General features: G+C 31.7%; 1 protein-coding gene across 2 annotated transcripts in view; it reads left to right on the top strand.

Annotated features, from left to right (window-relative positions):
• The first annotated feature begins 16,772 nt into the window (after window positions 1-16,772).
• LOC142329749 (structural maintenance of chromosomes protein 1A-like) overlaps window positions 16,773-26,483 on the top strand; it is an 86,485-nt gene continuing 76,774 nt past the window's right edge. For both annotated transcript variants that reach the window (XM_075374503.1, XM_075374502.1), the window contains exons 1-3: window positions 16,773-16,948; window positions 21,305-21,425; window positions 24,824-24,923. In XM_075374503.1, coding sequence (XP_075230618.1) covers window positions 16,837-16,948; window positions 21,305-21,425; window positions 24,824-24,923 — 333 coding nt within the window. In that variant the 5' untranslated portion in view covers window positions 16,773-16,836. The remainder of the gene's footprint in view (window positions 16,949-21,304; window positions 21,426-24,823; window positions 24,924-26,483) is intronic.

Below are 26,483 nucleotides of genomic sequence, written 5' to 3'. Positions count from 1 at the left end.
AGATACATATTCTCCTGTCATAATTGCAGTCTATGTTGTGTTTATGATATTGTGAAGTAACTAGAGATTTGATAATCTATAGAGATCTCAATAAGAAATAATACAGATATGCTCTATTACAGCATATTGGCTATTAATCAAATGAACAAGTTCTAAAAGGCTAAATAAGAATGCTATGCTTCTTTTTTTAAATTATAAATGTTCAGTAACCTGATTTCAAAGCACCTTCAGGAATTAGCAGCACTTTCTTCAGTCAGTTACCAGCAGTAATGGTACTAGTTTTAAAAGGGTTACATCAATCTAGATTCTAAGGTTCAAATACTAGTAAAGACAGTTACTTTAATATGGATTTGAATACTGGATTGTGGGATACGTTCTTTGGTGGTTGGGTTTCAATTACCCTTACACATATCAGAAATGGTCGACTTTAGACTGTACAAGACTACATTTCTTTTATATTCATACATGTCATCCTTTGAAGTAAAAATCTATGGTGGTTCTGGAGGTTAAACAGAAGAAAGAAGATCAATTTAGGTTATACCAAAACAATTACACCTTAATTACTCCACCATCCCTGCACTAGCAAAGTGTATGAACAGAATCATTATATTTAATGACGTGTAAAACACAAAAGTAGCAAACATCCAGGAGCTGCATGAGAGCATTTTGAATGCCATTTCAACCATCACACCAGAAATGCTTCAATGAATATGGCAAGAAATCACCTATCGACGGTATTCTTCGTGTGATTGGTGGAGCATATGTGGAAGTGATGTGATTTTTTTGTTTTAACTTGATAAGATGGGCTTTAATTTAATCTTTGTTTCATGTCAATATGTGAAAAAATTTTGGGAGGTATAGTTAAATAAAAATAAGGTATTTCAAATGGGACATCTGTATATATATTTATTTATAATATCTTCAAATTTTTATAAATTACTCACCTTTGGTTCAATAATGAATTTTTAATATTGTTGTTGAACCATAATTAATAATGGTAGTTGCTTAATATATATACTGTTCAAATGTAAGGAATATTACAAGATGAAAGAGCATAATTTCATGATTCTTTATACTGTTGTGAATTATTTTATGTAATATTACAATAATGAAAGCCATATAGTTATGATGAATGCTTTTATTTTAACAATTATGAATGCATTATAATTTTTTTTAAATTAAAGCCTAAATGAGATTACTATCCTTATAGGATGTTTAAACTTCAGCTAAATTTCATCCTGCATCATCACACAACAGATGCTTATATTATAACGTAATGGAAACACTAACCACTAATACAACAACCAAATAAAAATGATTATAAGAATTTTAAAATAGTGATTAAACAGAAAAAAGCTTCTGATAAATTAGAAAACCTGTTGTTAACATCTTATAAAAAAAAAAAAAAAACTGCAATGAAACTGTATAAACTATTATTTTTTGTGTTTTTTTACTATAAATTAATTTAATCTAATTTCATTCTTAGCAAAATTTAAAATGCAATCATTTTTACTATTAAGTCAACTAATATCAATATATTTCAATTAATTTCTATAATATTGCAAAATATGAACCTTAAAAAAATCTTCATTTGAATCATAAGTTTGTTTTTTAAATTTACATTGATTTTTTCTTCTCGTTAAACATGGAGACTTATAATGACGTTTAAAATGAATACGGTGTCTGTTTTCAGGTACAACATTTTCAGTCCTAGTAGAAGTATTTGAAACCACTTTTCTAACAGGTTGATGAACTTCATCACTTGATGGATCTTGCTGATATGAAGATGAAGTTAAACAACTCGTTAAGTCACTCCATGAAGTCATCTCACTTTCATTTTGGTATGTTACTGTTGAAGTAACTGGCGGCGTATCCAATATCACACCCTGTTTGAAACAACAAAGATATTTTGTTTTATCTTGTTTAAAGTATACATTTAAATACAACGCCAAAATATATTTTCAAAACAAATATAACAGCCTCTATTTTTGATCTTCAGCAGACCAATACCATATTTACATATGGTAATCAGTTAAAAATACATACCTAATTGAAAACTAGAAAAAAGGATCAATTAATAAAGTATTATCAGTGAATCTAGAGGAAATAGATTGGTTGTATAGTCAAGTTCTATTTCACTACCAATTCCTTCATTAAATGATACACCATGCTGCATTAATTAATTCATACAGTATAAGATACTGAAATATTATTTCTATGTTTTTATTAAACTACATCATTGTTGTAGACTGTGATATTATGAATATGTAAGGTTAATATCTCTTGACTCATTGATAGTCATCAATAGTAGGAACGCGAACCACCAATTTAAGTCTTGCGAAAAGACCTCGATCAGCTTCGTCTAACGAGGATAAAAGTCCTATGGAAGAGAACTCCAAATCGTTAAACTTGAACACTAAAAATATCCGATTCATTGTTCTCCGAAATAGTCAGGAAGGTGGCTCCCTCCAAAAGGTTTCACCTTTCCTTATAAATAAAACTCTAACAGGTGCAAGTGGCTCCCCAAAGAACATCAGGAAATTACGCGACGGATCGATTCTGGTTGAAACATTCAACGACGAACATAGTCGATCAATCTTACGTCTCCGTAATATGGGTGGTATAAATATAAGTGCTGAAAGCCACAAAACTTTAAATACGAGCAGGGGTGTAATTTTTTGTCGAGACCTCTTAGATATACATATCGATGAAATAGTTGACGAGCTTTGCCACCAAGATGTTGTAGAAGTGAAACGTATAATGAGACGGCAGAACGGAACAGAAGAACCGACACCGTCTCTTATATTAACATTCAATCTCCCTGTTCCACCAGAGAAGATTAAAGTGGGTTACCTCTCGGTTCGGGTACGACCATTCATACCCAACCCACGGCGATGTTTCAGATGCCAAGGTTTTGGTCACACTACAACATCTTGTACAAAAACCGAGATCTGTGCTCGATGTGCTAAAGAAGGTCACAATGACACTAACTGCGAAGAGAGAGAAAAATGCGCAAACTGCAGTGGTCCACATACAGCTCGCTCCCGAGATTGCCCAACTTTTAAAGAAGAAAAGGCAATTCTCAAAATCTGTACGGAGCAAAAACTATCTTTTCCGGCTGCACGTAGAGAATATAAAAAGATAAACAATTCACGGAACCTGGTTAAACCAGACGTGTCTTTTGCCACCGCTACATCTAAACAAATTCCTACAAATGCTAATAATCAGCAGTGCGGATCCTGCAATGAACTTAAAAAACTTGTTCAGATGCTATCTGATCAAGTAGCTTCACTTACAGCCACTATCTCAGAGCTGACAAAAATGAATAAAAAGTCCTCCGTCGTAGCTAGTCAATCAAACAGTATGATACATACGAAAGTTCCTATTCCCAAAGTCGTACCGCCACGAATAGCGACTATCACAGCTGGCAGTAAGCCACCTAATAAGCTCCCCATAAAGGGAACCAATATAACTATCTCCTCTGGGATGTCAACTACAACATCCCATTCAAATAAATCTCCTCCACCATCACCTCATATACTGGAGGATATGGTTGAAGAACCACCCGACCCTAGGGCATCGGAGTTCTTTAAAATACAAAAAAGAAAAATCGAATCACATACAACTAATTTTTATATAATTTCCGAAATTTATTTTTTTATTTATTTATTTTTTACACTTATGAACATTATTCAGTGGAATGTTAGAGGTATTCGGTCCCGCATTGAAGATATTAGAGTACTAGCGCACACACATGATCCACTAATCATGTGTTTCCAAGAAACTCACCTTCTACAACATGACCGAATTACACTTAGAGGATACTTCTGCGAGAGATACGACTGCCTAGTAGACAGTAGGGAAAGTGGTGGAGTAGCGATTTTCATGAAGAATGAGGTATCAGCTACAAGAATTCAACTAACCACTGTCATTCCTGCTATTGCAGTAAAGATCTCTATTCTCTTCAAATTGCATATCTGCAATCTGTATCTCTCACCGAACACTGAGTTCAGTGCTTTAGATGTCTCAAATCTCCTCACACAAATACCATCACCATCGTTAATAGTAGGAGACTTCAATGCCCATCATATTTCCTGGGGCTCAACCTTCTGCTCCACTCGAGGAAATATGATAAACAGATTGAGACAAGACTTTGACCTTTGCCACTGAATAATGGATCACATACATTCATGTCCTTATCAACTGGTACTGTATCTAACCTTGATCTTTCCATATGCTCACCGAATGTGCTCCCTCATTTTAATTGGTCGGTTTGTGATGACTTTCACGGCAGTGATCATAGACCAATTATTATTAGTTTCGGTGTAGACTGCGAGATTAAAAGAAGGCCACGGAGATGGATTGTTGAAAAGGCAGATTGGAACGGATACCATAAAGCATTCCAATCTCAGTATGACGATGGAGCGAACATCCTCGACCAATATTCTTCTTTTACGTCCTTGATACTTAAGAATGCCAACAGATATATCCCACAAACATCGGGTAATCCTAGACGTCCTTTCGTTCCATGGTGGAACGATGAATGCAAAAATGCTATTAGGAACCGACGGCAAGCACTACGTAAATTTAATCGTAGGCCTACAACAGAACATCTAAATTTATACCGCAGGGCTAGAGCGGTGTGCCGTCGAGTACTCTTGGACGCTAAGAGGAATTCATGGACGAAATACGTGAGCACTATATCACGCACTACTTCCACGTCTACTGTATGGAAGAAAATTCGTGCAATCTTCGGATCACCGAAACAATCTATTCTTGGTCTTATTGATGAAGGAGAACTCCTTTCATCATCCTCGGAAGTGGCAAATAGTCTAGCAAAATCTTTCCGCTCGTTGTCTCTCACCTCATCATATAATAACGATTTTCAACGGTACAAAATACAAATGGAGGTGTTGTCGTTAAACATTGGTGATTCGGTTGGTGAATTAAACACTCCATTCGTATTTAAAGAATTGTCACATGCACTTAAAAATTCACGGGACACTTCCCCTGGACCGGACAACATTCGCCTTTCCATGCTTTCACACCTTCCTAATTCGGCACTACAACAACTTTTGAATATTTTCAACGGTTTATTCTCCGAACAAGTCTTCCCACCCGGCTGGTCAGAAGCATTTATTATACCAGTACTAAAACCTGGTAAAGACCAGACGAACCCCTCAAGTTATCGCCCTATTTCATTAACAAGCGTTTTGTGTAAAATAATCGAGAGAATGGTAAACCGCAGACTTACATGGTACTTGGAGAAACATGGCTTTCTATCTCCAGAACAGTGTGGTTTTCGACAAGGACGATCTTCCATTGACCATTTAGTGTCACTAGAAACAGCCATACAAAACGCTTTCCTCAATCGGCAACACCTCGTCGCTATCTTCTTTGATATAAAAAAGGCGTATGACACAGCCTGGCGACGTGGTATCCTTAACACTCTCAAAAAATGGGGAATCAAGGGCAATATGCTTGCTTTTATCCGGGGATTCTTAAATCACCGAACGGCTCGTGTTCGTGTGGATGATTCGCTCTCAGATAGTGTCACCTTAGAGAATGGAGTGCCCCAAGGTAGTGTATTAAGTGCCACCTTATTTTCTGTAACCATAAATGATATTACCAAATGTGTTCAGGCTCCTGTCTCATGCTCTCTATTTGCTGACGACTTTGCTATCTACATTGCAAGCCGTTCGGCACCTACAGCAGAGAGACTACTGCAGAACACTATATATCACCTTGAAGCTTGGTCCAGGACTACTGGTTTCACATTTTCATCCGAAAAAACAAAATGTGTAGTTTTTTCTCGGCTACGAAACCCTTCTATTCCCCAAATTTTTCTGAACGGAGAGACTATTACTATCTCTACTTACGTCAAGTTTTTAGGTTTATTTTTTGATAGTCGTCTTACTTGGGTCAAACATTTAAAAGAAAATTAACATTAAAAAGAAAACAAAATGTTCCAAAATTCTAGATATGATGCGAGTCCTTACTAACACCAACTGGGGAGCCGATAGATCATGTATGATACGTTTTTACTATTCCTTTGTTCGCTCCCGTTTAGATTATGGTTGTGTCGCCTACTCTTCAGCTCGTCAAACCGTGCTTAATATGCTGGATAGTGTACATCATGCTTTCCTTCGGCTTGCCACAGGCGCGTTTAGATAAAGTCCTGTCGCAAGCTTACTTGTAGACTGTGGTGAACCATCACTTTGGGATAGACGAGACCAGCTCTTATTATCTTATTTTGCTCGTCTCAGAGGACAGCCAAATCACCCGGTTCTTGAGTCAGTCTTTAAAAATCCTAATCTAGGAAAGTATGAGGATCATTCACGTCGTACTGCACCTGTAGGTGTCCGTACCTGGCGTCTGCTGCAGCATATAAATGTTGACACACCGTCATTCTTTCCTATGTACCCTTGCTCATATCCTCCATGGAGAATAAACCTCATAAATTTTAATTTTGACCTGACTACATATAATAAACAATCAACACCATCTATCGTCTTTCAGCAGATGTTTCAGTGTGTTCTCTCCAAGACGAAACCAGACGCGGTTGTATACACTGATGGATCGAAACAAAACGATACGGTTGGGTGTGCTTTTGTTGTCAATGAGAGAACTTATATGTTTGGTCTCCCCAGTATTACGAGTGTGTTTACCGCTGAACTATATGCTATAAATAAGGCTCTAAACATCATTAACCCTAAATATAGAAAAATTCTTATTTGCAGTGACTCGTGTAGTGCTCTCCACGCCTTAAAAAATTTTTATTCTAAACATCCTATCGTCATTGAAATTTATAACGCAATCGCTGAGTTGAATAATCGCAACACAGAATTAAGTTTTTGCTGGGTCCGTAGCCACGTAGGGATTCCAGGTAATGAACATGCGGATTCTGCTGCCAAAGAAGCATGTAACCAGCCTCCTTTCACCACCCGAGTTGCTACTGCTGATTTCATTAACTATGTAAAACAATTTTTAAAAACAAGGTGGCAAGGTGATTGGACAGCTACCGTTGATAATAAACTCCGTCAGATTAAAGATTCTGTGTTACCATGGAACTCCTCATACAGAAAACCCCGGCGTGAGGAAGTAGTTCTCTGTCGATTGCGGATAGGACACACGAGAGTCACACACGAGTACCTGTTTACAAGAGGACAACCACCTCTATGCGCAAGATGCAACTGCCACGTGACTGTGCGCCACATACTCGTGGACTGCATATGTTATGCGGCATTGCGTCGTAAATTTAAATTACCTAGTAACATCCGTGGTATCTTGCGTGATGATAAGGAGGTTTTAAACCGGATGTTTATGTTTTTACGTAGTATAGGGTTAACACAAAAAATTTAATACTGTTTCTTATATTTTTTAATACTTTTAGTTTTTTAATAACTTTATTTTTTTTATTATTTATTTTTTATTTTTTTTCTCTGAATGTTTAATATTTTTATCCGATTAGGAGCCTTTTACACTCCTTATCGGAATTTGTTAAATTTTATAAGTTATTTTTTAATATTTTTTAAAGACTGACTGTGATATTAGTTGTAAGATATGTGTGATATTAGTTGTAAGATATGTGTGATATTAGTTGTAAGTTTTATCTCCTTTTTTAATTTTAAGTTTTATTTAGTTTTTAACATAGTAGTTAGTTTTAAGTTACATGTTAGTATTTTTGTTATCCGAGAATGGGCCTTTTACATCCATTCTGGATTTGATTTCCTGTGATAGTAGTTTTAAGTTTTAATTAATTTTATTTATTTATCGATTCTCCGGGCGATGATAACGATCATTCGTTTTTCGCCCAAAAAAAAAAAAAAAAAATAGTAGCAACGCATTTTGTCTCAACATCTTTCAAAAGGCTTAGATAATAGGCTGTGATTTTTAAAACATATGCATATTTTCCATTCCAGACACTACATCAATATAATGTATGCACATTGATAGAGATTCAGAAAGACTGGCTCATGATTTATACTAGGCAATATTATAGGCAGTCAATAGTTCTTGAAGAAAACTTGCTGAATTTATCTGATGCTCTTTCATAACATCTTTAAAGTTATACAAAAATTGGACAGGGAGATAAATACCAGGCTTCCAACTGAATACAAAACTGTTAAAAAAAAAAACTAAAATCTTTTCTCCTGTTGAGAAATAGCAGTATAACCATTAAAGATAAATGTCCATGAAATGCAAAACTGGCTTTTGAGATAGGCGATAATAGTGATATTCTTGATGAAGTATTCTTTATAGATGAGGAATGGTTTTACTTATGCTATTTATTTTTTGAAGTCATCAAATTAATTAACAGATTGACAACATTCTTGACACTTTCTATTCTGTGCTAATTTTTAATCTCAACATAATCGTTACATTCTACATCTGTAGTTATGTGATACTTATTCCAGTTTTGTCTTTAAAGGTTTTACTATCTATACATCTCTTTTCTACAAAATTAACTAAACCTATATGTCTTAATATATGGCCTAACAATCTTGTTCATCTCTTCACAAGATTCTACTATAATCTGTCTCCTCACTTATATATCTAAGACTTTTTCATTTCCTATTTCATCAAACCTAATTTTTAGCATCTTTCTTTTTTGTTTCTATTTTTCTTATTCATATTTCACTAAACCAAAATTGGGAAACACTAATTTGATTTTTAACTATACTTAAAAATATACTTCAAATAATTTTGAATTTTCAAATCTGTATTTTGTAATAGCATAATTTTTTCATTAAAGCTCTTCTTGTTTGTGTCACAGTAGTGTTTGATGTCTATATAACATTGTAATTTTCCTACTTTAAATTTTCTCACTTCTGGTATATAGTGTTTTCCTATCTTAATGTTTAATTCCTCATTGTAATTTTTTGTTTCACATTTCATTACATATAATTTAAAACTGAATTTCTTTGCTAGCACACTATTTCTTATTTTTGGTTTCTGTTGAATTACATCATCAGAGAACTGATGATGTACTACTGAATAGTTGAATACTGATGATGAGAACTGAATAGTTTTACTACTTTCAAATTCTTTTCTATTGTTGCTTTGGATCTTCTGTCTACAAACTCGAATCTAAGGGACTGAATATATCCATACCTAGAATTTGCTTTCCTCATCATTTACTTTACCTGCCATCATCAGGCTTATGTAAATCCAATAAAATACATTTCTGGATATTTGAAAATTCAGATACCACACATGAAATTTCTTTGTATGATAAAAAAACTGGAGAATGAGTAATAATTAAAAAAATTCATAAAATATAAACTAAAAAATAAAATAAAATTTCTATGCTCTTCACAGAAGCAATTCATCTCATATAACACAGAAGCAATCTCATATACAGTGCACAGTCACCTTTATTGACTACGAATGACGGATCTAAATATAATCTGACAAATCATTTATAACACGTGCATAAATTTTTATAGGTCTGTAAGTAATAACAATCAGAGCATTAGTCATTAAATAAGGAATTGCTATTGTTTCCAAGATTGAGTAATTAAGCATTTTTATACATGTAATTAACTGAAGTGGAAAGAATTAAACACACAACATAAATGTATTGTTTGGGGCGCCCGTATTGTTTGCAAGTCGAAAAATTAATAAAAATAATTTTTACGCGCAAAAATAATGTTTTGGAAAACAATGATAGATGTCAGCACATGACATAAGCTCGTAGAACTGGGGTAAATATACGGGACTTGTTATCCAAAATGAAAATTTTCGATTTAGTTTTAATGCACAGAAGCAAATTGATTTCATGTAAATATAGCATATTATTTTATGTTATTGGATGGTATTATGGATTACTTTTAAATATTTTTCTAATTCTGCTGTTTATACTTTTTAAATGATTAAGTATTTTGCTACAAAAATAATTGTTACGGTATATTTTTAAATGTTATAAAAATGTAGGCTTATTCTCAACAAGTATTATAATTACGTCAGCAAACTAAGTTAAATGATAAATTAACTAACATTATAAATGTCTACATGTATATACATAGGTTGTAATGCATATTGATTTTATTTATCGTACAAATATACACCGAGAAGCCAAGTATTATAACTCAGGAAAAGATTTACCTTTCTTAAAATCATATCAAGTAAAAATATTGCTATATTGTTTGCTATGTGCTCATTGTTTTTAAATACAGCCAGGCCAGTGTAAAAATAATTACCCATAAGCCTACGTTGTTGACTGCTTGATCGTAATTCAATTAACTAGTTATTCTGTATTTGTTGATCCTGTAAGCGCATTTGTGCAAATTCCATTTCTTTAATTCGGGTTTTTTTTTTTTGAGAAAAAGTAGTCACTTTTATAATCGGTTATGTATTTTTAGTGTTTTATAATTATGAGTGAAATTAAGTTTACCATAAAAAATAAAAAAATAAAATGGCAGACCCGGGAAATAATAATTAGTGTGGATGAGTTTATGAAACAAAAAGGTATCTTCCTTTTTCCAATTTCGGGGATCAAGATAATCCACATTAAAAAGTGTGAAGAAAGAACAGCAGCTGGTGTGTGGATTGTCACGATCCTGAGACCAGAGTGAGAAAAGAGAAAAAGTAGTTGCTAGAAAAATTAGTAGAAAATCGTGTAGACATATATATATATAATTAAATCAAATTAAAAATGTAATAGTATTCAAAATAATACAGTAATTGAGTACTTCACTTTACTTTATTTAAAATTATAAAATAGCTCATTTTCTAATAAACAAAAAATGTCAAAGGTCTTGAGAATTAATTGTTAGTTCCTGCTTCAGTGACATATCTGGTACACTGTTGTTAATGGCACTCATCATAAAGAGGTTAATAAAAACTATAATTATCTAACTGAGTAATTAATATCTATGTTCTTTTTTGATGAATTTATAAACTTCATATTTTCTAGTGTTTGAATCTGGTTTATGTACTGCATAAATGCGGGTTATGCACGTTATGGTTAACGTCTTTGTAGGTATGTCCTATGTTTCTATGGAATGATCAGCAAAATTTTATTTGACTAGATGCAATGCTTAATGTTATTTTTACCTGCATGTGAACTGTGTCCAGTCTAATAGAGTTTTTATGTAATAATTACAATTTGACAATTGTTATTTCTAAATTAGTATGTTTATCAGTTATGTTTGTTTTTGATTTTGTCTATTTTTTTTTTAGTTAAAGAAGATAACTAAAACAGATTTTTTTATACACAGATCAAATTGTATTTCCATGATGTAATTTAAAGTTATTTGTTAATTTAAAATCCTTGATGACATGAAATCAAGATATCATCAGTCACAGAACTTTATCTACATTCCTTATTTGCCTAAAAGGAAAACTTCAAGTTTCAGGAAATTTTTATTTATCTTTTTTTAATATGAAAATTGCCACTAATAGTTAAGAATGAACTCAGAACACTGACATTTTTTTAAGAATATTTAATGCTGTAGTAGTTCAAACCCCATTTGTACTTTACAGTATAGTATAAAACCTTTTAACAGAATTCAAAAAATGAATTACATTTCATAACAATAATAATAATCATACCTCTTTTATTAAAAATTGTTCAGGAATAATCTGAAGAGGACCTTCACTCGGTGGACAATTAAAAGGTGGTCCTAATACTTTTTGTTGTGAATGTCTACATAGCTGTTCTAAATAAATATTTCTTAACTGACGTTCATTTGGAGAACAGTGAATTAATTTATCTATCCATAGTCGACAAAGCCTGACATCTAATACAAAAATAAATAAAACAGAAATCAAATTAGAAAAATTAAACATTTAAGGTTTGAAAGGAAACACTTTCCATGTATATTTTTTATTTTTTCACTTAGAGAATATGATGAATTTTATAGCAGAAAAATACAGTGGCACACGATATGATCCAACATTTGGTTTTGTTAATATTTGAATTGCAATGCAGAAAAGTACAGTGTGTTTACTATTACCATATACATTTTTTTTCTTGTTTAACCTCTGGGTCTGCAGTTAAGCATTACTGCAGAGGATGAGATGAATGATTTGTAGCATCTGTGAAAATTGACATGTCTGACCGGGATTCGAATTCGGGACCTCCAGGTGAAAGGCCAAGATGCTACCACTCGCACCATGGAGGCCGGCAGTTTACTATTTACCTGGAAATTATGTTCTGTTTATCAAATGTTCAATATACCACCATTATGTCTAGCAACTTCTTCGACACAAACGCCTATGTTTTTAACTCTACGACACATACCCCGGGTTATCTTGTTGCATGATCAGAACTCACAGTTCCATCGCTGTATAAGGATGTTTAGGGAAAATCTTTTACTTTAGAAATCCCCAAAGAAAATAATCACATGGATTCAAATCAGGACTGTTTAAGGGCCAGTTCTGTCCACATGCAAAACAATTAGGAAATTGGTTTCAAATGACATTTGCATTAAAATTTTGATGCAGAAAGTCTAAAATAACATTACCTTTTTGATCTGGATCCATCCTGCATGAACCACTCGTTTTCTACTTGAATCCTTTTGCAAGCATGTTTAGATAACATTTACTGTTTACTGTCTATTCAAAAGGAATGGGCCTGTTACCCCATGACTTGAGATAGTGGCCCATAACATAATTCTTGGAGCATGATGCACCTTTTCATGAAGCATGTGTGAATTTTCAGAAGCCGAGAAACACACATATTGTTTATTAACATACCTGTCTTGTGAAAATGTGCCTCATCTGAAAACCAAACATTGTTCAACTACATGTCTTGGTTCACAGCCCATTCAGCGAATGCCATTCTTTGATGTTTGTTGTCAACTGTTAATTTAGGCAACACTATTATTTTGTATGGATACAAATGCAAATCAGTTTTTAAAATTCACTGCATAGATCACCTAGAAATCCCAAGTTGTGCTGCTGCTTTTCTAGTTGATTTGCCTGGAATCTTCTGCAGCGCTGCTCTGACAGCTTCGACATTCTGTGGAGAACGAACGTTGGCAGTCCATTCATGTTTACTTACAAATACTGAACAATCACTATTAAATTTTTTGTAAAATCTATGTATTATTGTATGATATCTATGTATCTCGTAAAGCCTTAACAATTATTACCAAAACAAACGTTGGATCATTTTGTGTGCCACTCGGTATGTAGTCTGATCTTCCAAATGGAAAGCAGAGATATTGTCACTTTGTCATAAAGGTTACCAAAGTAGCAATTCTCATACATACTTTAATTATGCCTGGGAATAATTAAATTTATTTGAAGATAATGGTGATTTTGATATAAAAATGTTTTTACTATATGATTTTAATTTTTCAAGTAAAATTGACATTTTCATTCATGTAACATGACCTTTAAACAGGATTATAACATGTCTTATTCATGTACAATCATTTTACTACAGTTAATATTATCTTACCATTACAATATGCAAGCTAATATATTGTTTGAGTAGTATGTTAAATACAATTACCCTTTTTTACACTTTAAGAAAGTTTTAATATAGAAAGTTTTTTTTTTCATTTTTGTATATTTAAAGTGCAGTTCTAACTGTTAGTCTCATGGAACCGAGAAAAGTCACATGAAAATTGGTTTATTGAACTGACTGGTTGAACCAATGGTTTTATCACTTTGGCTCACAGTCCAACACTATTCTAATTTACCAAATTAAAAAAACTTTAACACTGGTAAATATGTGTACTTTTTTAGTTTCATTTTAGTCCCTTATCAATAAACAAAATTTTCTCAATAAAAAGAAAAAAATAAAGTCAATTTTAGCTTACTTATTTTCAGCTAATAAATTTTGTACAACTTACTTGCTTTCTTTAAAGGCAAGTATCCAAAAATATTAGATATATTAGTGTGACATAAAACTTATCACAAATCCACTAATATTTCTAAAAATATGTAAAATATTGTAATCAGTATACAATAATTGGGTTTGTAAAATTTCACTAATCTGTGCTGATAATATTTTGTGCCAAAAAACCAATCACCAAGTTCTTCTCCATCTGGTATTACAGATGACGAACCACTGAGAAAAAACTACAAGCTTACCAGCATCTGCAGGTAGCAACTCGTGAACAACACGAGTTCTGTATGGTTGCATCTTTAAACACTTGCACAGTGTTGCAATGGAGAGACCAAACTGGCTAGATAGCTGTCACACAGACTTCTTGGAAGGAACAGAATATGCAGCTTGCACATTGACCTAATTTTCTGGTGTTAGCACTTTTGGTCGACCACTTTTGGCTGCATCTGCCACGTTGCCTGCTTGGAACTTGTCGTATAGCTTGATGGAGAACTTGTTTAGTGCATCCACACCATACTTTTCTGTGAAGGAAATCTGGATCTGGACAAAACTGGTATCAAATGTATTGGGAGACAATGAATATTGTCTGTTGTATTATGAAACCTATTTTTCAATAATTTAACTGAATTAAACCAGCAACAAAAGAAGGAAACATTCTTCCATAAGCTTGTATCACTTTTTGAACACCCGGTATTATTATTATATAGTAAACAGCAAAAACTTCCAGCAGTATGAAGTTGCTATTACTATACATGGAATTTTGATATTCTGTAAGTATGAAAAAATTAAAAGGTGAAATGCCATGTTCCATATAATTATCTGTCTTTTTTTCAAGTATCAATATTCATACATTATAAATTCTTTACAACTTTAACTTTATACAATTCATACTTGTTCAATACATTTAACAAATTGAACAGATTGCTCCCAAAATACAAGGATTTTAGGTTAATATAATAACAGATCCCAGGTTCATAAATGAAAATGAAAATACTGATTAATAATGTTATTAAGAATTGCATTTAAGAGTTCTACAAATATTTATAATTTCTAAATTACAGTGTATATTTACTCTTATTATTCATTTACAATAAGAATACTTCTGTTACAAAATTAAGCAAGCAATATTTATAAAATCTAATGTTCAAACTCTACTAATTATAAAGTTCTATATAAAACAGCCACACAAACAAGAATAAAAATTATAGCCCTGAACTAAGTTGCATTAAAACTTAAATCTATGGGAAGATTCTCGGAGTTAGTTAATATATAGTTAATCAGTAGATTTGTAGAAATAAGTTCAATACTAGCATAAATGGTAAGAAATTATACCTTTTCGACAGCATTCTGAGAGCATTTTGTAAAAAGGAAAGAGAATGATTCCTATCAACTATAAAGTTTTTTGTAACTCATAGTCATTCACAGTAAAGCTCTAATTACATTCATGAAGGCAAGTAAAAATTTTCTGTCCTGCATTCACAAATAATTCTATTGTTTATCTTATGTATAATGTAATAAAGTGAAAAAAATTACTGAGTGAAAAATTAATGAATTTTTATGATAGTATTAACAAAAGAATCATTAAGCTATTTAATAGTAGCTTAGTTAAGTAATTACTTATACTACTACTATTAATTAATAAGTAAGACTTAAGTTAAGCTACTACTCACAAATTTTTTTGTCTAAACCGTATATAAATGGATTTATTATTATTAGTCCATTTTTAAAGTACTCATCTAATTTTGTACAATCCATTTATAATTTTAATTTGATTCAATTTATTAGAATTTTTTTTGTATTTAAAGAAAATTTTGATTAAAAATGTCTAATGCAAAAAAAATAAGTTGCTAGGAAACCAAATTTAAGATTATACATTGTTTTCTTTTACTAATGTTTTAGAATACATTTTAAATTATGTGACAACAGAGAAGTAACTGGTGCATCTCTGAAATTATAACTGTTTTGTTGCTAGTAATTAGTGTATTAACTTTCATATAATAATTTCTACAAAAGAATAATATGAATTTTAAATAACAGCCATTATCAGTAAAAATGTTTCATGCCAATAACTTGTGCAATTTTTTATTTATTTTGGCAAATACATATTTATTTGTTTTTATTAAAATCTGAAACAAAACAAAAACATAAATAATATACACAAATTAAAAACCCAGAATTTATCTTATTAGAAATTAGATAAATTAAAGTTTCAATCTACAAGTAAAACTGCCATAAGTTAAATTTCGTAATACAACTTCCTATCCCTTTTAGAACATATTTTGATATTTTAGTCTCTCTTATACTGATTATACTGTATTATGCTAACTCCCTGGTGTTTAGGTAAACTTTTTTGTTGCTCCAAACTAAAATTTCTTGGAAATATTTTGACAAATTATATTCATTACGTTACACCAATAATGAATAGTAATTATTATAATAGAAAAAAATATCTTTAAATTGTCCTTATAAATATCGTAATTTTTCATTTAAAAAAATCATGCGGTAAAAAATGGCGGGTCAAATTGGGCGTATCTCGTTCTTTTTTGAATTATGTTAAAAAAAGAGATTTCATCTGGATTTATGTAACTGCTAGCTTAGAATATATATATTTATTTCCCCGGACCGATATGCTGTTGGCATAAAAATTAAATTTGTAACTTTTTAAATTAAATTTTTTCTTAGCGTAATGTGCAATGCACGTTTTATAATGTACATATCAGAATTATTTAATCCAACATTGGGAAAAAATGTTGAATAATGATATGGTGCATCAAAAAATTAATGTTAGATCATTTTAAAATATGCAAAACATCATTTCTAATTATTATAAATAATTTAGTGTTCTATTTTCATTTATTTATATTTAAAAAAATAATTTCAGAGTAATACACTCACTCATTGTGGGGTGATATTTTATTTGTGTTGACAAGCCTGCTTGTAACTTAGGTCAGGTTGTCTGAATTTTTCCGCCATTAGTGTGTTAGTTTGTTTTGAAGAAATAGAAGGGTACGTGTACTCGTTAACTTGACAAAATGCCACCAGTGCTGCATAGTATAGAAGTGGATAACTTCAAATCCTATAAGGGGAAGTTCACGATAGGACCTTTAAAAACTTTTACTTCAGTTATCGGACCAAATGGATCAGGTAAATATTGTGATATTTACAACACTTTGTAGTGTTAATTTTTTGTTTTTCACCATTTTTTTTTGTAATATCTTTCTTAAGTGATATTTAAAAAAAAATTTAATCTGATGCCCCGATTGCTTACTGGTGCACATTATGACCAAACTGTTCTGTTTTTCGTTATTTACTGTATTTGGTTTGATAGTAACTTCATTAGCAAATTGATTTTTCATTAAAAAATTATATCTTTTGTCACCACAATAGCTGGGCATAAAAGTTATCAAAGAATTGATAAAGTTAACAATTCGTTGATAACTGTATGTGAGTGATTTTTGGAGCCTGTGATTGGTACTGCTGTAAGCAATTAACTTTCTCAATAACAGGTATAGAAATCATTGTGCATATTTGTTTATTTTATGCTAGTGAGGAAGGTTTTACTTGTAAATTAATGTTAAACGTTCTTTAAATGTTATAAGACATGAAATCTTAAAATTGTTGAAATTCACATCCATAGTTTATAATACAGTTTTATGTGAATAAAAGTATTCCTACTTATAATTTTTTTGTGTACCCCTATTACTGTTATATGAAATAAATAATTGCTGTTGTATTGGACATTTTTAATGTATTTTTTGCACAGATTTTTGGTTTAAATCACAATGGAGGATTATGTGTATTGGGAGTAAATATTGATAGGAGTATTTTGTTGTTTTTTTTCTATTCGGTTTTAATTGACTCTATTATTTTTATGTTGGTAGCATTTGGAAGCACGGTTAGTTTTTTTACATTTTAGTTTATACTTGAGTTTCTTTTTTCACTTAATATCAAGTTTTTGTTAAGTAGATAATCAATTTTTAAGGTGTTAGAATTTTAATTCATCACAATTTTTTTTTGCCTGTAAGTTAATCATTCTTGTAAAAACATACATTTGCATTGCTTATATTTTCATTCAGGCTCCAATTCTGTAATTAACGGACAAAAGTTTTATGTATTTGCTTTAAAATTAATGCTCTTTTCATTCATACATGAGTCATCAAATTCCATTACATCTCTTATCCACTTTACAAAACTATAGGAAAATCACACTTTTCATTCAAAATGCTATTTCTACACCTCAAAATATGTAAAATATTTTTTATTATTTATAAAATAAATAATTGAATACATTAAATAGCACAAAACAGCTAAGTAATTCATATTTTGCTTAATATATTAAAAGGGGTGCAAACAGCACGGTTTAAAACATCATTTTATTAGTTAAAATGTAGTAATAAGAAACATATTTAAACATTTTAACATGATAATAAAGTCTCTTTCAATGTTTCTCAACTTTTAGTTCACTACTCAAATTAAACTACATTGTCAATATCATACATAGAGCCGCCCTCTTCTTTATTTTCAGAATCTTCTTGTGGAATTTGTTCATTAGTGCAGTTGAAGCAGGTGCTTACCTTCATTTTCCTTAGGAGTGTAGCTATTTCAACTTGTTTAATTGCAGCACTATTTACAATCATTGTTTGTACTGGTTTGGGTTGAAAACCTTTTTGGCAAATCAACAATTGATCATGTTGGCTGCTTTCCCTTAAATAAGAGCAGAAGCTGTTGGAATATTCCCTCGTGTGATTATGAATCATTTAGTGGGAGCAAAATGAAAGTGCCAGTTACATGGGGATTTCATTACAGCTTGAGCTGGCATTTTCCGGTCAAAAACTTCAAAGTCAGTAGAAGTTTTCAAAACAGTTCCATGCTTTTCAAAAACATTATAATTTCTGTAAGATTGTCTGCCATGTTGTAACTCTTCCAGTGGTCAAGAGATATTTTGGAAAAATAGATGCTACTTTTTCTATTTGTTAAATAAGAAGGTGGATGTTATGGTCCTGAAATGCTTTTGATTTGTAATCTGGAGGTATTCAAGAATCATAAACAACCAGAACAATACATTCCAATAAAAGTAGACAAGAGACATTTTGGAACTGGCCAATTCAAGTAGGCAAATACCTATTTACTTTTTTTATACAAAAATACTTCTTTTTTTTATTAAGGTTCAGTTTCATTCACTTTATGTTTATTTATTTTTTGCTACAGTTTTATCAAATCAGTAATGTTCTGCAATTTTTACTTTTCTTCTGATAATTAATTTTCACAAAAAATAGCCAAATTGTTCACTTACCAGGAATTGTCTTTTCAGGATCAGCAAAAAATTGTTTCCTATACATAGATTTCAATTAAAAACGTGCTGTCAGAAGAGATAAAAGATTGAAATAAGATTGTAAAATACTGTATTTTATAACAATAGTTAATAATATTTACCCTAAATATTATATAAAGTATTTCTAGTGAGAACAAATTTTTGTATTCTAAAATTCCTTTTCAATTTGTTTGATGGAAAAATAACTAAGTGTTCTGATTATTTTCTGCACAAAAAATATTCTTTATTACTTATATAAATATTCATATTTAGATATTAAATTATGTGCCATTGAAGGCTATTGATTAGTAATTAATTACATATGATTTATTCAGGTGGATGCTGTATTGTTATTTTGTTATTATTAGATATTTTCTGTTTCTTTTTCAGTTAAAAAATTTTCAGAAATTTAATTAGATGTTTTATTATACCACGGTAGCAGTGACATGTTTGTTGAACAACGATACTTCTATTTACGATGTATGATGATAAGCAACAGTAATTATATACAATTAGGGACTCACCTTGGATTTTGGTGAAATATGGAATATACTTTATTTAGGACCTAAGATACTCTCCATAAAATAAATTATTCATCAGAAATTCCTTTCAGTCAAATTAAGACCATGGTAATTTACTTAGTAACGTCACCATTCAGCGCTGTACAAGTGTATTATACATTATTTTCAGATTTTCAATTTAATATGTAAGGTTAATTAAACAAGGTTAGTGAACGAAGTGAGCGTTAGGTTGTTTGGTTGGGTTATGTTGATATCGTACGAAGTTCAGTACTCAGATTGTTAGTGTAATCTAACTTTAATCTTGCATTAAATTCAACTAAACTCTATTAAATTCACTTAATTTATGTATCAATAAATATTGTGTGTTGCACATTTACCAAAACCCATGCCTTAAGCTTAACCTAACTTAATTTTGTCATAAGTAAATCTAATCTTATTCTTAACCTAATTTCACCAAAACCAAATTATTTAGTTTGCAAATGTATATTATATTTGTAAGCTAGAGTGCTAAATAATTAAATTTTGTGCGAGTACTGTAACTTACAAGGGACATAACTTGAGTAAAAGGCATTTCCTACGAATGGTTTAAATTTTAACAAATAACTTTGGCACTTACTAATTTGGTACATTGCAGATTTCATCAAAATTGCAGGCAATTCCCTAATTGTATATAATTGATATTGCTTGTCCATTATTCATCGTAATAGAAGTATATTTGTTTAAAACCATGTTGCTGGTACTGTGTTTTAATAAAACATCTAATTAATTTCAGCATATTTTATTAACAGAAAAAGAAACATAAAAAACATCAAATAATGCTCATTATACATATATGCATAATTTGCGTAATAATTATGCACCATTAAAGACTATTGATTAGTAAATTGAATCCCCTTAATTTATTCAGGTGGATACTGTATTGTTATATTGTCATGTTGTCATTATTAAATGTTTTCTAAGTTTATCTGTTAATAAAATATACTGAAATTAATTAGGTGTTTTATTACTACTCCTATAAATTGTAATACTTTTTTAATATCTAGCAAATAAACATTTTTAGAGAGGTACAACGAATAATGAACTCAAATTAATTAAAATTTAAGACATTTGCAGGGATTTGCTGTCAGTAGACATAAATTGCTTTAGAGAGCAGGCTGTTATGTTTAGACTACATCCACATAAAATGTTTGGGTTGAATGTGTTAATACTTGGGTATCAGATGTGGACTGTTGGGAAAATGAAAAGAAATAAGCTTGAGACAATGGAAATGAGGATCTTACATTTACAGTATTATATAACTAATTTTATATTCTGATATGTATTAATTCTATAATATTGTATATTACTTTATAAAAAAAGATAAGCATTATTGTATTGTATTGTTATTACATGAAGTTAGCCAAGTAGGAATCAACCCAGTTTTAGTCTTGCATTGCTCTCAAAAAAAAATGTGATTGAAGATTAGGATTAAAAATTAATTTTGAGGGATTGGATGTAGAAGTGATTTGTATTGGTGATTTTGTGCTTGAACAGATATTTTTATGCCTTTTATATTATATAGGTGCTTGATGTTAATGGAGGACACTCAGTGTGTTCTAACTGTATGTTGCAATAGGTATGAATAAATAAGTTATGAGTAAATGTAGTAATCATTTCTTTCTTTTAAAGGTAAATCAAATTTTATGGACGCAATCAGTTTTGTGATGGGTGAAAAGACAACTTCATTAAGAGTCAAACGATTAAGTGATCTTATACATGGTGCTTCTATTGGACAGCCTGCTGCTAGGAGGTAAGAAACTGTAGTATTAATTTCTCAGTATTGGACGTACATTCTACGTATGGTACCACTCTTTATGTTAGGAGATCTAGTTTGTTTTACCTGATAAGCCCTTACCACTAGCTGGGCTTTTTTTATAGCCATAAGATAGGAAATACAGAGCTTGGTTAGGTTGGTTGACAGAGCCTTGCACAGATTCAGTGATTGGCCAATATCCGTAGAACACTATAAGGATAAGAGATAGTGAATCTTTAAGAAAGGTGATGGAAAATGAGAAAGAAAAATCTGCCCTTAGAGTGATTGTGAATTGGTGTAATCAAATACCTGAAGGATTGCTTCATAATATTTAGGAAGGAGAACTTTTTATAAAGGAGATAGTAAGACATTACGACGATATGATTTTGTGTTGACCAGCTCAAAGATGATGCAAAAATAATGTTTTTTAAGATACTAATCAAACATCCTAGAATGGTCATAAGTATTCCTAAGGAAACCTTCATCTGTCCTCAGAATTGTGTGATTGTGGTAAGTGAACTACACAAACTGTCTAGCCAGGTCTCTTCCTTCTAGAGGTTAGTTTGCTTGGCATTTCTCTTGCCACCACCCCATTTGGTTGCCTTAAAGCATGAGACTGAATGTCTGTGCTACAAACGGCTACTGAGCATTTAAACAGTTTGGCGACCACTGTCCTAAATAGCTCATAGAGCTTATCTAACAGCGTGAGCAGACTAAGTGCGGTGGCATACACCAACTGGCTTACGTGTCCCAACCACTCCGTCATATATTTACTAAAATGGGTAGGGGCACCCTGTCAAATACTAAAAATATATATGTATATATATATATATATATATATAAATTAAAATTTACTTTGTCTAGACAGCAATTTGCCACGAATGCCAGCAAGTACCTCTCCACTGTATTAAAGTGCTTGGATCCTTAATTAGCTGGTGGTCAGCCATAAATCTCTATGTTAGCTTCCCACAGCAGTGCAGTTGGAGTCTTTTCCTTAAATAAACTACTGATGTCGGTTGAACATAGCAACTTCATCAAGGAACTTCCACACAGTCCGAAAATGCGGCTCTCATCTCATTGACTCGCCGCTTGTGACTGGCCAATTTTCCCCTTGACCTCCAGTGTGGCTCAGTCTCTGGCCCCCCAAGAGCAGGGCAGTCAAACATCAGGTGTTGACTGGACCTCCCAGGCGCACAGCTCGTCAGCTGCCAGGTGGAACTGAAACAGATATTGGTTCAAATTAACATGGTTGGTGAGGACCAGGGCACCCGTGTCCTTAAAAATGAACTTGAGTTATAATATTATCTTTCCAAATCCCATATAAACTTGTGCATGGACATCCCTTAGTCGTGGTGTCCCATTCTAGCTGTCGTGCTTCCATCGCGAGGCTCTTCAGGCAGGAGATGGGCAACTGAATGAAACTTAGATCTGGTGTATTGTGATAACCGTTCTGTTCCAGTACTGGCCTGGTCTGAAACCGCATCCCAAATATCTCGGCCTCCTGGCCTCTTTGTAAACTCAACATGGTTGCTCAAACTTTTACCACTAAATCGATTGGGAGAGGCTTTCCCAATACAGTGGTAGCCTCATAGATGGTTGCTTTAAAAACACCAGTGCACACAATTAAGGCTCTGTGCTGGTCACTCCTTAAATTTTCAAAAAGTGCTCTGTTCATATCCAACCCATGCGCTCAAATGGGCACCACGTAAGCGGCCATGGTTTTGAAGACACCTTGGTACACTATGTACATTTGATGGCCAGACAACCCATAGTCCATCTGAGCAATCCTCCTAAGTTTGTGGATCACTGAGATATGGCATCTGCCACTACTTGCCTAATGTGGTTGCTGAACAGCAACTTCTCATTAAACAAAACACCTAGGTACTTATGAACTCTCACTCAGTTGATATCACAACCTTTATACTTAATGTGGTGGTTTCAACTGTACGATAATTTGTCTGCACCTTTGAGAAGCGTGAACTTCATCTTGGGCACAGAAATCTTTAAATTTTGAATGTCCATCCAGCCTTTCATGGTTGACAAGGCTGCTTGCGCTCGATTTTCCAGCTGCAGTCATGAATTACTACGAACTAAAAGGAGACAGTCATCGCCGAAAGCCTGGACCGTGACCCCTTCTGGGAATGTCACTCCCAGAAACCCGTCAAATACCAGGTTCCACAGCAGGGGACCAAGAACGGAACTCTGCGAAATTCCCCTGGTGACAGATTTTTCCACAGCTAGGTGCGCATCTTTAAACAGAGTCGTACGATTAGACAAATAGTCATGTACTACGTCCTGCAGGGCTACAGGAACATTGCAGCATTCTAACTCATAGAGGACGGAACTCCAACACTAGGAAGGAAATGCTGCCTCTATGTCTATAAAAATCTCCAAAACATATTTACAGTTGGCGCTCCTCTAGAGGTTATATAGCTTATATGTTTTTTCTTTTGCTTTTGGTATGTACGTTTTTAATTTATTAGTAATAAAAAAGACTTATGCAATATTAAATGCACCATTTGTGCTGATGCTATATATCCAACATTATTTTCTGATTATTTATTACTGTTTAGTATTAGTATAATTATATTACCATTAGCATAAAATATAAATTTTTTTTTTTACTAAATAAGGCCTTAAAAATTGATCCATCTTTAGTTGTGATAAAAGTTTTTGTTAAAATATCAGTCAGTGGAATGATATCATTATGTAATCACTTAGCTATGTTAAGACTGAGTTAGAGAATGAATCAATCAGATTTGGTCTTGTTACAATAAAAGTGAATATTGTATATAGTTAAGTACATCTGATATTCATTATATTTTTTCTAACAAGTAAAGATGACAAAATTGTTTTAAAATGTTTTATGATTGTATTATTAGAAAATTATATATTATGCTACTGGTAGTGTAATATTGCTGGTTGATACTGGCCCAAAGGACTATGAAAGACATTTTTTTTATTACTAAAAAAAAATAATTTTCTACACAAAGACAAAAATGTTATTTACATACCATATTGCATCATATTTATAATAAAATATTGTTAACTGTTCTATAGAAAGTAATAAGCTTAAGTATCTCTTTGGGACTGTTGTGCTCAACTTCTCTCTTTTATTGATTATGTTCATACGATATTGAATTTGATGTTATTTCAGTTCAACATTTTTATTGCCAAGTATATTGCTTTGATAGTGTATGTGAAGTTTCAATAAACATTTTATTGCCAATTTTATTTTTGATAAAATCCATATATTTAAATTAAATTGTTAATATTCCTTTTGTATACTAGTAATGATGAAAATATTTGTTTTATATAACTGTAAACTAGTATTTTAATTTGCTTATTTATTAGTAAAATTTTTAATTTTTAACATTATAAAATAATTTTTTTAGTGCTGCTGTGACTGCTGTTTTTTTAATGGAGGACGGAAATGAGAAACGTTTTACTAGAACTGTACAAGGCACATCATCTGACTACAAAATCAACAGAGAGGTAAGTGTATTAGTGTAACCTAATATGGTCGTAGGTGCTGAAAAATTTGTTCAAATGGTTGATGGTTGTTGATTGTTAAACTTGGTTTGTGACAGTGACATCTGTAATCTTTAGTAAACTGACATAGGGCTTTTTGTTTATTTATCTTACCTTATATTTTATTTATGTTTTCAGTTTACTTCTTTTTAGGTCTATTAGCTTGTAGGTTTAATACAAAATGTAAGTCAGCTTTAGCTTAATCTGCAATTTGTCTAATAGAACAGCATCAATGTATAGTTTTTGTGAAAAACTCCAGAAATGTTACAAAGAAATGAGTGTTACGTTATATATTGTGAAGAATATAGCAAAGAATATATAACCACTTACTTTATGTGTAGGTCCTCTTGCTTTTATTTACAAGCATGGTTCATGACATATATTTTAATGGCGAGGATTTAATGAAGTATTAATTAGTTTCTTCTTTATTTTTAATCATGATCAGTTTCATGAAATTTAATAATATTGAAATCTGTGTTCTGGTGTTAGTTACTAAGTTTCATATATTTAAGGACCCTAAGAAATAGACATAAATTTTAATTTAAATTCCATCACCTTTGTAAAATGTGTGAGTTGTCTAACTTATTCCACTGCTAAATTCTTTTTCTCTACTTACCTATGCTGATTTTTTAAAAAATTGTTTTGAATTTTATTAGTATATAACAGTCTTATAAGCATAGCTAGTTTTTTAACTCTATGAGTTCTGTAACCCTGAAAATATGTAATGATACCACGTCTAAGCAAGCAGCATATAAATGACACCTACAGTTATGCAACACGTCTGTTACATTGCTTTTTGGCATATATTTTTCCATTTCTTTTTGTATGTTATTCAGTGGATTTTAAAATCTATGGTTTAATATTCTGTCAGAGCAGTGTTAGGCTGTCTTCTTAGGTTATAATTTTTTGAGATTATAATATAATTTCCCAAAACGTTACTTCGTATTTACATTTGAGATTTTTTTCTTTTCTGAGTAATAGTTTTCTGATTCACAATAAAAATTACAAAAATGTTAGAAGATAAATTGTAATTCATTTTTAACTTTTATAACATATATAGGGCTACCATTAGTTATGGGAAGATAACTTTAATTAGAACATGTAAATATGATTATAAAGTTACAGAACATGAAAGGTTTTGACAAAAATTTTAGTAACTAATAAAGTTTGTCACAAGTATCCTGCATTTTATTGTAAAAATGGTATTAATTTACTATATTCTAAAAATTGTTTTTCGGGTTGTCAAAAAAATATAACTGTATTAAAACATTTTTAAAAGACTTTTTTGTTTTAAAATATTGAAATTCTAAGAAATGATCATACATATGTATTTAGGTCCACACTCATCAAGGTCTCAAGAGTGCCTCTTAACAAACAAGAGAAAGCTATTTTGAAGATCTGTACTGAAAAGAATGTTCTTTCCTATGACTTGATGGAAATACAGAAAGTCCCTCAACGTGAGGAATCCTGCATAACCTGGTGAAAATTTTATTCAGGCTCTCTCTTCAAACAATATATAAAAAG

This window comes from Lycorma delicatula, chromosome 9, assembly GCF_047948215.1.
Source record: "Lycorma delicatula isolate Av1 chromosome 9, ASM4794821v1, whole genome shotgun sequence".
NCBI classification, from domain to species: domain Eukaryota; kingdom Metazoa; phylum Arthropoda; class Insecta; order Hemiptera; family Fulgoridae; genus Lycorma; species Lycorma delicatula.
Note: the sequence above shows the minus strand (reverse complement) of the source record. Positions and strands in the feature narration are given on the sequence as shown.